A 12,500-nucleotide genomic window follows, 5' to 3' on the forward strand; every position below is an offset into this window, starting at 1 on the left:
AAACTCCAAACATCAAACACAGACTCACATCCAGGCCTTAAAGCTGTATGCACGCATGCCGGGTTGGGGCTGCATCCGTGGCAATGCAGCGCTTATAAAGTCCGTGTAAATTGACTCCAGTGATATGTTTACGAACATATTATTCATTGCAGAAAAGCATTACTGAAAAAATGTGAAAAGATTGTGCACTATGTTGTACTGAATTGTGGAGTTAACTGTTTCTCATCTTTTTTAAGGGATATGGGTTTTTTTGTGCGGGCCTAAATCATGACTTGATGACGCACTTGATGTCGTACTTTGCATATAAAGAGTAGAGCTGATGAGAATCTGTGGTGGCCGGGTGCAGTGGCGTGCGCCAGTCATCCAAGTCACCGGGAGGCCGAGGCTGGAGGGTCGTTCAGCTCAGGAGTTCTGAGCCGCAGTACTCCGTGTCGATCGGTAAGTTCTGCAACGAGGCGGTGATCCTGTGGGAGACTGGGACCACCGGGTCGTCAAAGGAGGGGTGCACTGGCCCAGGTCGGAAATGGAGCGTCAGTGGTAAAATAAGCTAAGCCAACATCCCGGTGTTAAAAATAATAAATTAATAGAACGCTGTGTTAGGAATAAACGCCTGGATTGAAAGGCGTCTTTGGGGAGACCGTGAACTCCTGCCGCGGACGCCCAGAACAGAAAAAAAAAAACAACGCGTGGGGGTTTGGTTAGAATTAGATGCATGCTAGCAGGCCGCGGAGCCCTAACCTGTGCTGCGGAGGACAACCACGCAGGGGGCAGCAGCGGCGCTCTGAGGTGAGAAACTAGAGACACACACACACACACACACATACATTTCCATAAATTTCCCTTCCCCGCAAGCAGCAGATGCAGCCACCTGAACCTGTCACTGCCGTTGTGTTAGTGAAGTGAACCATTCAGTACACGGACGTCTGTCTTACATGTAGTCAGAGCGGTTGGATGAAGGGGGTGGGCGGGGGGGATTTACAGGGTGAAAGGAAAAGTAATGCAGGTCTGCCGTAGCAAGGTCAGCAGATGCTTGCTAGTCTCTAGCTACAGTGTTTGTGACTATGTTTCATGTTTCCTGCATACATTTAAGTAGACAGAAACCATGGAAGTGGGAGGACCATAGAAGTCTGGCCCATGGAGGTCCATGATCCATGGGTGTTTAATGGAAAGGCGTCATAACACAACCAAACAAAGGCAGTTGGTTCAAACATGGTGCGACGGGCGGTACGGCGAACCAAAAAGAACGATGTGAATTAAGCACAGGTTGTTGTCGTACCGAAGTGTAGAGGTAGCCCTCACTGTTCATGGCCACGTAGAGCCCCGTCTTGGTGCTCTGGATGGCCACAATCCTCAGCCCCACAGGAATCAAGTTGAACTGCACTGCAAAAGTATAGAGAGGGGAGAAAGAAAGAAAGATCAGGGGGAGCAATGTTAAGGCCGTTAAAGCGGTTTGGAAGGGTGGCTCGTGCATCATGTGACAGAGATGTGGGAGAAACAGCGACTGTTTCTCCTCGTACACCCCTGAGGTCGCGGCGGGCGCATAGAGCTTTTCGCTGCCGGAGGGTGGGGAAGAGAGAGAGGGAGACCGGAGGTGGAGGGTGTGCGGCTCGACTGAGAGCTTTCATGAATGCGTTAGAAAGTGTCTCCCGAGCCCGTCCGTCCACCCACCCACCAGTTCATTTGCCCGCCCCCACCACGATAAACAGCACTTTGAGATACTAGCTGCTGAATTCCCTCTTGTCGGTCCTTGGATTTACTCTGTTCTGTATGCGCATAGCTCTACATATATAAACTAACTCCTACACTGTGTGTGCTTGTGCACACATGCGTTCACATAATTGGTGTTCTTGTGTGTCTCCTATGTGTATGCCATGTGTACATTCATATTACAAATGGATCGTGTGTGTGTGTGTGTGTTTGTGTGTGTGTGTGTGTGTGTGTGTGTGTGTTTGTGTGTGTGTGTGTGTGTGCGTGCGTGCGTGTGTGTGTGTGTGTGTGTGTGTGCGTGTGTGTGTGTGTGTGTGTGCGTGTGTGTCTGTGTCCATCATAAAAAGTGACACGGTTAGCGAGAGTGATATTGACAACATGGCCGGTGGCCTATCTGTCACGTCATGTGGCAAGGCGCTCGGCAGTCCAGCCAATGTCACATCCCCCTTTCGTCATGGCGACGGACTCCAGTGGTAACGAGGGTTTTCTCCACTGGGATGTGAATGTGAGCAGGAATAAAGTTGTTATTCCTGCCCTCTGGGACTCGGGGTGTTTGGACGCAGTAGCACTAGCACGTTGTGCAGCAGCCCTCTGAGCCTTCCACAAAAATTGTGTTTGTGGTTTGGGATTTTAACTCATTCAGAGGAAAAAATACTTGGCGAATGAGCTAGACTGGTTGGTTCCTTGCGACAGTGGGAGTGGAGATGGGGGACTTTGCGATTACATAAAGGTTTGACCAAGACCACCAGGGCCAAGCCCCATGCCCCGTGTAGCCGCAATCGGGGAAGACCGGCCTCCTTAAAATGTGGTTCCCATCATTTATACTGTAACTGCTGCAGCTCCTCACAGTGCTTGCATGCAGTCCAATAGGCGAAACGTTCAAGCCTTAAACAAATGTTACATTGCCTTATCGAAAACAGGGAGCTCACAATATAGTCAGAAAGTACAAGGTATGTTTTACTGACAAAAAGCGGTCACACACCATGCATTTCATCAAGTTTTTTGACCACATCTGTGCCAATGTTTGCCCGATTGGACTGCATTCAAGCACAGTGAGAACCTGCCGCAGAGAGTCTCTCAATGGTCAAGCGTTGTGCTCTGAACATTCATGAATGATGGGATCCGACATTTTAATAAGGCTTGGTTTGAAAAACGGCAAACCAATCCTTTAAGAGTCTATCAGCGTGCCAGTGCCTTCCTGTATTCCGTTTGTCAATGCATTCTCACTGTGTCATAGATTATTGGACAATATGACCTCTGACAACTGGGGACACGTTGACAGCCGGGACTAACGTCATCATTTCCGTATAGTAGGGGAATTCTACTTTTCCTTTTTTTTTTTTTTTCCCTCTAGTTCAAACCTAAGGAAGTAAATTCTGAAGTGAGAGCACGCCTGTCAAAATGACAGATGTGGCGCACGGATGAAAAACGACCCCTGGAAGCTTGCGTTAAGATTCATGGACGCATTAACAGCTATTAGGGCGAGTCAATTTCAAATCAAAAATCCTGCCAAGGTAATGGATGGAACTTAAGTTATCGGGGTTAGACAGGAAGTCAATGTTGGCCACTACATATGGAGAAAAAAGTGAAAATGTAAACTAATGAGTTTAGGAAGAGTGGGGGAAACTGGACAACATCGGTGCTGTCCTTGGACTGAAGTATCGCAACCCTTTTTCAGCATTGGCGGTCAGAAAACGAGGGGTCGCAGTCGTAAAACAAAGTCCACTGCTTAGCTCTGATCGTGAACATAAAGGACAACTAAATCACAACAAAAAAGAAAAAAGTAAAATTTGAACAGAGAGAGGCAGAAGGGGGTGGTAGGCAAGGTTCGATGGTTGATGATGAAAAATTGCACCTTGCAATCCCCGCCCATCCCCTCCCTGGGCAAACCACCCAGCCCTCCACTGCATTTATCTCCCTTCTTTCTTCCTTCGGAATTCTGGCTCCCTCTCTCTCCTTCTCTTTCTCTCTCTCAGGGGCCCGGCCTCTCTTTCTTCCACTATCGATCCCTGAATCTCAACCAGTCGCTTTCGCAAATGAACAAGGTGTCGCCCAGGACCACAGCCCGGGATGACAGAGTGGAGAGGGGGCTCGCTCTCTGCCGGCCGGCCTGCCTGCCTGCCTCTCCCTCACTCCCTCTCTCCCGCTCTCTCTCTCTCTCTCTCTATCTCTCTCTCCCTCTCGCTCTCTCTCTCTCTCTCTCTCAAGATGTCAGCGACCTCTGGTCACCCCGTGCCCAAGCAGGCTGCGCATGTGCCCGGGCCGTAGCACCCTCAGACTCTCCTCTACTTATTTCCGTCCTCTCTTAGCCCGTGCGTCCTTTCTCTCCACCACCCCCCGGGCAACCTCCAATCTCTCCACTGTCTTTTCTCTGCCCCGCCCTACTCCGTGCGGTGGGGGGCTGGGGGGTACATGCGTCCTGGTGCCGCCGTCGCCCTCTGCCTGTTCTTCAAATGCGGCGAGGGGTTTGGGTTTGTCCTTTAATGGAAGGCGGAGGTTGTCCGTCGCGTGGATTGCGCGGCAGCCCCACCCCCTGCTGCGTTACACTGGGTTATAGGGGAACGGCTTATCTCCTTTGGTTTTCCACTGCTTCTTTTCCTCCTCTCCCTCTCTTCGTGGTCTCGCACAACGCCAATTGCACACTGCAATGTACGGGTGAGATGTGACTAATTATAAATAATAATGCCTTACCTATTTGCAATAGTTGATAATTGGGATGTGCTTTATTTCACCTAGACCTTGACTTTATGGAGCTGCTACCAACATTCGTCTGTCAGCTTCGGTCACGGTAAGTGACAAATTAAACTCTGTCTTCCCCGCTGGGAGTCAAGGCATGTGCAGCCTGAAATGCAAGTCTTGCAGAGTTGCCAGGTCAAGCCTTTCCAGCGCCAAGGGTGCTCAAACCACACCCAGAGCTCCTAGGCTCACCATCTGGCAACCCTACCTAGTGTTGTCCACTGCAGTGAAAAACAGGAAAAAGGAAAACGGACTAAATTTCACTGGAACGTTACAAGACACGATTCAGCCCCGTTGATAGGCAAATGCTGCCCTGCCCACACTGCAATCTGACTCGATTTTGCCATGCGTACGTCACTGTACGACAATCGCTCAGTGGTTGGCACAATATCATACCACCAGATTCTTCTGAAAACACCTTAATGACCTGCCCTTCTCTCTTCTCATCCTACCATCTCTGTCTCCCTCCGACTCTCTCTCTCTCTCTCTAAAGACAGCACGGCGTGTCAAAGAACAGACCGTTTAATTAAAAACTCTTGAGAGTGAGAGACAAAGGAGGTGGTGGTGTTGGTGGTGGTGGTGGTGTTGGTGGTGGTGGTGGTGTTAGGGAGAGACCAGACAGGGCTGCGGGCAAATCAATGGCGCGAGTCAATTTGAGGGCTGGAGATCATCTCGACAAACACACAAACAAGGAGAGAGGCAAGACGGAGCGTCGGGATGGGTGGGGTGGCGGGAGGGGGGGGGGCAAACAGTGAAGACGTGCAGAGGGCATCGGAGTAACCCCCCCGTTACTGCAGTGCAGCGCTGCCATGTTTCCCCAGCCTCCACAGCAAGGATGGGATTAGCCCACTACCGCTGCTCCCCTGCTGGCAGTCACGCGAGCGTTGCAAATTAGGTTAACCCAACCCCTCCTACCCCCAACCCCCAACCCCAAAACCCGCCCTCCAATAACTCTTTCATTGCTTTTGTCCTGCCTTCTTCTGAAGACAGATGCACGCCGATTCTGATCCCATCAGACTCCATGATGAGCCCCCGCGCCGTTATTTGCCATTGCTTTGTCGTCGGGCCATGCTTTTCATTGCCACCGCCATTGATCACAGAATGCGTTTCCGAGCGGGTAGATGAGGAGTTGCTGCCAGCCAAAATATGGCTCGGAAAAAGTGGAGAAAAAAATCCTCCTCCCTTTTTATATTCAATTATCCTCAAACCGGGCCGTGACAACCGATGACTCATTTTCTCCAACCCTCCGCCGGATGAATGCTTGTCTTCCGTCTCCGAGTCTCCGTTAATGGGGAATGTATATTAGCCGTGCCGATGAGCCGCTGAATGTTATTCTCCAGTGAGACATCAGAGCGCACGGCAGTACGTGTGCAGTCTATCTATATATCTGTCTCGGGCGAAGGCGTCAATCAATCTCCATCGCTTTCACGAGCGACACCGTGTGAAAGGGACGCATTAGGGGTGGATTACCTCTGTCTCCAGTGTCGGCAATGACGATCCTAAAGAGCTACAGTAGGTGTTAGCAGGCTGTTAAGAAGTGGGAATCGGGAATAGGGATGTAAGCATATGCGGACCTAGTCAGCTGAAATACATGATTGATGCAAAACCTTTTTTGCAGCAAGGACCCTCAATTGGAAAGGCATGAAGCGATGGATCCCATTTGAAAATATCTAGTCTCTGGGAGTAACAATCTGAGAAGATTTTTTTTGTTGGCTGGTTAAATACCCATCCATACTTTAGTTACAGAGATCAAAACAGTCATTCTCTAATGGTGCTAACATCTTGGAAATGGGTACCCCCTAGAACGGTACCCCCTAGAACCTCCTGAAGGACCCCCAGGGGGTCTCTAGATCCCATGTTGAGCACTACAACACCCAATTTCAACCGTGATTGCCCCGGTGTGCAGCGTTCGGTTGAAGCCTTCTCTCAATAGTGAATCGATTTCAAAGGTGTTGATGCCAATTAATGGGGTTGACTCCCAACGATACAGAAACAAGGTCTTGGTCTTGGATCTTCAGCAATTTCCAGCCCAATGACCCTTTGATGGACAGAGAAACAGAGCAGGGACTCCCCTAGACTTTTTATTTATAAATTGTATTTTTGCATTTTAAGCCTGGCCTAGAATAACATATGTTTAACGCCTCATTAACCTATTTGTATCCTCAGTTATGATGTTTACAGTTCCTGTGTGTTTCTATTTTAGATTTAGATTTATTTAGTTTAGTTCAGTAAAAAAAAAAAAAAAAAAATCGAATCCACCTTTTTCTTGTTTTCACAAGTAGAATAAAGTTCTCACAAATATGAAATAGGGTTTGGCATGCTGTTCAGGCTTTTTATTATAGTCTGGTTCAGATTGGACTGCTTTAAGTACAGCAGCTTTTTAAATCTAGACCTGGCCTGTGTGTAGATAAAAGAGCGAAATCCACGTTTTCTCTGTTTTCATGACTAAAATACAATCACACAAACCATTTACCATCAGTTTTTATTGAGGACCATGCACCAGATGTCTGTCATTTTCGAAATTTTAGGTTTTCCTAACGCACCATAACAGCGGCTGCGAATCAGCCCGCTTTCAGCAATTTACTGAAATAATTAAAAAACGTTGCCTTTCTAGCGTTAATGGTTGGAGTTTACACAATATTATTTTTTGGTCTAAAATAAGAAATAAAACAAATTTAAAATTATTTTAATAAACTGGTCGACCCCTGGTTGAAGACCACTGTCCACTTGTCTCCTAAAGACTTCCTACAACTCTCCTTTTATTCCCCCAAATACACAGGTTTGTTTTGTTGTCTCCTCCCCAAATAGCCATTGCTCTCACACTCCGAGTGCCGAGATACCCTTTCCTGTCTTTCCATGCCTTCTTTCTTTGGTGTTTTTTTTCTCGATCGCTATCGAGTGCCGCAGAGAGGGTCTGAAAGAGAGGAGATTTACAGAGAGAGAGAGAGAGAGAGAGAGAGGATGAGAGAGAGAGACCCGTGGCAGAAAGAGAGAAAGAAAACAGAGAGGGAGGGAAGGGGAGAACTTGGGGTGATGGTAATTGCGGCAGATAAAAGCTGACTCTCCTTCACTCCTCCTTTACCACCGTTTTTTTTTTTCCTCAATGCTCCGATTGTAGGACACGAAAGTCAATGGCGGGGAAGGCAGCAGCAGGTCCCCCCCCCCCCCCCCCCCCCGGGCCGCCAACAAACACACAACCAAACAGTCTCCCGTGCTCAAATAGCCCCTCTTCTCCTTGATTTCTCAATCCCCTCCTGTCGGTCCCAGTATCACTCCCCCATCTTTTCATTCTTCCTCCCTCTCCTGCTGTTCCCACCTTTCCTACACCTTTCCCTTTGCCGCTGTTCATGTACTTCATAATAAAGTAAAAAAAACAAAAAAACATCCATGAAATACATTTCGATGAAGATTATTTTGTAATATCATATCAGAATCAAAACACAATATCAGACACATAATGATTAGGAGAATTTTCGGGAAACATCAAATTAATCTGGCAAATATTTATTGCCCCAATGAGCACAACCCTAATTTCTTTCACAATATATTTTTAAAACTCGTAGAATTCTCTGACTACTGGAAGGGGACCTCAACACAGTACTGGATCAAGTTGAGATCGTTCACAAACCAGAGATAATCACAAATCCTGGCGTTCGTCTGACACTATGAAACAATATCCAACAACAACCAAAAATAGCCAAGAGCAAGATCACTCATAATATGAGTGATCCTGCTCTTGGCGATTGTTGGTGATCAAACGATGCACATATTACACAATTCTCATACTACTCACACCCCACAAAGGCTTCTCTAGAATTTACTTTTTTGATTAGTAACTCTGTAATGTCCAAAATCACTAATCCTGAAATCCACCCAATTGTAATCTCCAGTCACAGGCCGATTTGTTCAACCTCCTAAATTAAACCAACCTGAACACTCCTGGTAGGTGGCAATTTAACACCTCACTTTTGACAGATAATGAATTTAACCATTTCTTTTCCAGAGAATGTGCTTCCTTCATTGAACTGAATGACTCTCCAGAAAAATCACCATCCTTACTCTGGGAAACGGCAAAGGCGGTATGATTTCATTCTCCACTCACAAGATTAGATTCAACTAATTGTCATTGCACAGAGCACAAGTACTGAGGCAATGAAATGCATTTCTCTTCATTTTACCATCCTCGTAACTGACGTATCTGGGAGCAGTGGGCTGCCATATAGCGGCACCCGAGGAGCAGTTAGGGGGTTAAGTGTCCTGCTCAAGGACACATCAGCATGCTACCAGGAGGAGCTGGGGATCGAACCAGCAATATTCTGATTACTAGACGACCCACTGCCCCCTTAAGAAAAGGAAAGGACAAGAAAACGCCAAAATAAACTAGAACAAGGATTAAAAGACTTGCGGTCTTAACAAGCCCACTCACCCTCTGAGCAAATCCAAAATGAGATACGGACGATTACATCTCAACTTGATAATATCATCCATCAAAAGACACAATTCCTCATGCAACGAACAAGAGTGAATTATTTGGAATTCAATGAAAAAACAGGTACATCTCTTGCCAATCAATTGAAACGTGATACAGAAAAAACACCTCCAGGTATTAAAGATACACAGGGTAGGATAACATAAGACATAAGACATCAGTAACATATTTAGAGACTTTTATAATAAGCAACTTCACTCAGATAATGAATCAAGTATATCAAACATTAACTCATTCCTCGATGATATCGACCTCCCTAAACTATCCACTGAGCCACATTAGATCTACCACGTACTTTAAAAGAACTCAGGAAAGCTCTCATCTCTTTGCTCCACAATAAATCACCTGGATCAGATGGCTACCCAGTGGAATTCTACTGTATAAACACTTTTGGCCACTTATATCCCCATTATTGATCAGAATGGTTACAGAGATTAAGTCAACCTCCACCATACCTCTGCACATGAATACTGCTCTCATTTTGGTTTTGCTCAAACCCAATAACGACCCAACCCTCACCTCCAGTATTAAACCCATAAGCCTAACACCTTTTCTATGACCCGCATTTTCAAAATGCACCTCATCCAATATAAAATTCGGCACAGAGCTCATATCACCCATCACAAAACTTTCAAAATGGGTTTTGTGGATAAAGACGTTTGCTCTCACTGTTCTCTAAATACCAGAAATGACAACTTTCATGCCTTCTGGCTCTGCCCACCTATCCAAACATTCTGGACCAACATCACCGAGAAGCTATCAACCCTTCTGGGAAGAAGCAATCCAGTCTCCGGGACTGTATGTCTCCTTGGTAACCTCTCCTGAGTTGACCCACCACTTAAACACCACCAACCCATTTTAAACACCTTAAAAATTGTCAAGAAAATAATATTACTCAATTGGAAAAACATAGATAATCTCAATTTTATTATAATTTATTAATCCAATGCATCTCAATGGAAAAACTATTGGCAATATTGAAAAACAAGGTTGGTGCATTTAATGAAATAACTCCAAAACTCCATCCATTAATACTTGAGTCTTCCTAAGTCGGACAATGTTGTGGTGTTTTGGGGCATGTGGAGGTCCCTCAGGTCTCACCAGGGCTCTGGGGTTGGGTAGGTGCCCGGCAGGTGTGGGGACGTCCATGGCACTTAGTGCTGTGGCGTCTGTGGGGGGGTCCTGGGCCCGACATGGGTGTTAGGGGGGCCGGGTGGTGGCGCCCACTCTTCTCTCTGGGTTGAGCTGGCCGGTCTCTGGGGGTGGGAGTGCATGCGGCTGGCGTCTGTGTGTTGGTTCGAGGAGTGGTTGCATGTTTGGGTCGGGGGCGCAGGGTGCCGGTTGCAGGTTCGGGTCTTGGCCCCATGGTGCGGCGCGTGCAGTTGGGTGGTGGGGCTTGCGTGCCCTTCTGCGTCCCGTAGGGGGAGGTGGCCCGTCGTGCTGGGGCTTGTAAGACGTTCCATCTGGTCCTGTGACCCAGGCAGGGACCTGTCCAGGTGTGCTCGGCGCAGGCTCCCCATGTGGTCTCATTCGGTGGGGGCGGACTCCTGTTGCCGCACCGAGCTGCCTCGGTACCTGCGTTGATCTAGTTGTGCTTCACCTATCTTTTCCCGTTTCAAAACTCATACTCAGTACATACACGACACAATAGCCGTAGGGTTTGCAGGACGGGTGTGGCGCAAGCTATGTGGGTAGGGATGTGGCGGGCGGCTGTGATCTTGCCTGTCGCACTCCTGCCCCGACATGATTCTCGCCCGTCCTGAAATTGTAACCCCACTTATATTAGCTTAGAAAACATACTCACACACAAGTCTTACTCCAAACAACACTCCACCAGACCAGGATCTGCGGGGCAGGAGGAGTGCACGTTATTCGGGTTTCGACTTGCTTGGAAGATTCACACCCCCACACCCCGCAATCTTAACTGCAATTGCCAACACACACAGACATTGAGCACTGGGGTTTTCCCAAGTGGCGGGGCACTGGTGGGTTGATGTGGGGGTGTTGTTGGCTGGGGGGGCCCCCTGCAGGCTGGATTCGAGTCCTGGCGCCTTGCACCTGGTGGTTTCTGGCATTCTGCGACCTGGCATGGCTGCGGAGTGCGTCGCCTGGTGCCTCTCAAGGCCCCTATGGGGGCGCTTGCCATCTAGGTTTGGGTTGGGGCGTGAGGGGCGGCTAATGGCCTTTGCTCCCGCTGCGCGGCTGCTCTACGGAGGGTGCCCGCGGCTTCTCTGTGGCGAGGTCCCCAGGTGCCGGGGATGGTGGAAGGCCCACATATCTGGCAGCCTGCAAGCGTCGGCGGGTGGATGGGGGACTGACATCCGGGTGCCCTACGCTGAGCACACCCGGCTACGTGGATGGGTGCTCAGGGCTGGATGGGGTGTCTGGTTGGTTGTGTTGGGGCGGGGCTGCGGTCCGTGCCTGGCGCCCACGTCCTGGGTTGTACACCTGCGGCTGCATCTTGTTCCTGTACATGGGGGTGGGTTGCATGTGTGCACCTGAAGGATGCAGGTTCTCCTCACACTCTCCGGGACTGGGTTAAGCTCCTCGGGGGCCGGGCGTGGGTGTTGCTCCACGGGATTCCTGGTTCTCTGGGGGCTGGGGGGGGGGGTCTTCTGTGGCAGCAGGGCAGGGTGCTCGATGCTTTCCTGCGGCCGTGGGGCGTCTGTACGGCTGCGGACACACACACACACACACACACACACACACACACACACACACACACACACACACACACACACACACACACACACACACACACACACACACACACACACACACACACACACACACACACACACACACAAACACACACAGGCGGTCTAATCACAGGCACACACACACCACCAGCACCTGTTTTGTTGTTCTCCAAAGATGGGGATTGGTGGTGGTTCTGTATAATAAAAAACTGTGCTCTTGTCATCCTACAGGTCCTGATTAAAGAATTAGTAAAGAGTTGCATTGCAGGTTGAGAACTTGAACTCCACTTGCAGACTAACTCTTTCCTAGATGCAATAGCATACAGTATACAACAACACAGGTTAGAAAAAAATATATATATATATTTTGTGATTCTGTTCTTTGTAGTGAAATCAATGCACTTGTTTTAACATGGACAAATCTTTCTTAAGGGTCGAATCGTGATTAATCGTGTTAGAATCTTTTTTCAATTATCTTAACTGTTTTACAGCCCAACTTTCAATACTTTGAGACCATTAAGAGCATGCACTTATACACTTTTACTTAATTCTGAGTACTTCTACAGAAGCACCCCTGTATGTCGGCCATTTATTGTACCTTGATGCTTTTCACCACGTCTTGAAAAAAGGAATGGTAAATTCGATTTCATTCAGGGCATCCATGAAGCATGGTGGGTAGTCTGAATGAATCGGTGATTACATAGTAATTCCAAGATAATGACTAATAGACTGTAAGGACAGTGCACTGGCAATTCATACATACGTGGTAAATGTGGCAGAGGCCAAACTAATACTCTTATGGCAGGACCATGACCCCATTGCTGTTACTCTTATAACGGCATCACAGTCCGGCACTCGCACATACGCAC

General features: G+C 48.1%; 1 protein-coding gene across 1 annotated transcript in view; it reads right to left on the reverse strand.

Annotated features, from left to right (window-relative positions):
• The window catches only part of fgf11a (fibroblast growth factor 11a), a gene marked incomplete at both ends in the record, with an annotated part of 77,280 nt that overhangs the window by 24,044 nt on the left and 40,736 nt on the right, over window positions 1-12,500 (reverse strand). Inside the window, one exon of the mRNA XM_080023731.1 lies at window positions 1,277-1,380. Within this exon, the coding sequence (XP_079879857.1) occupies window positions 1,277-1,380 (104 nt within the window). The remainder of the gene's footprint in view (window positions 1-1,276; window positions 1,381-12,500) is intronic.

This window comes from Zeus faber (genome assembly GCF_960531495.2).
Source record: "Zeus faber genome assembly, chromosome: 22".
Taxonomy (NCBI): domain Eukaryota; kingdom Metazoa; phylum Chordata; class Actinopteri; order Zeiformes; family Zeidae; genus Zeus; species Zeus faber.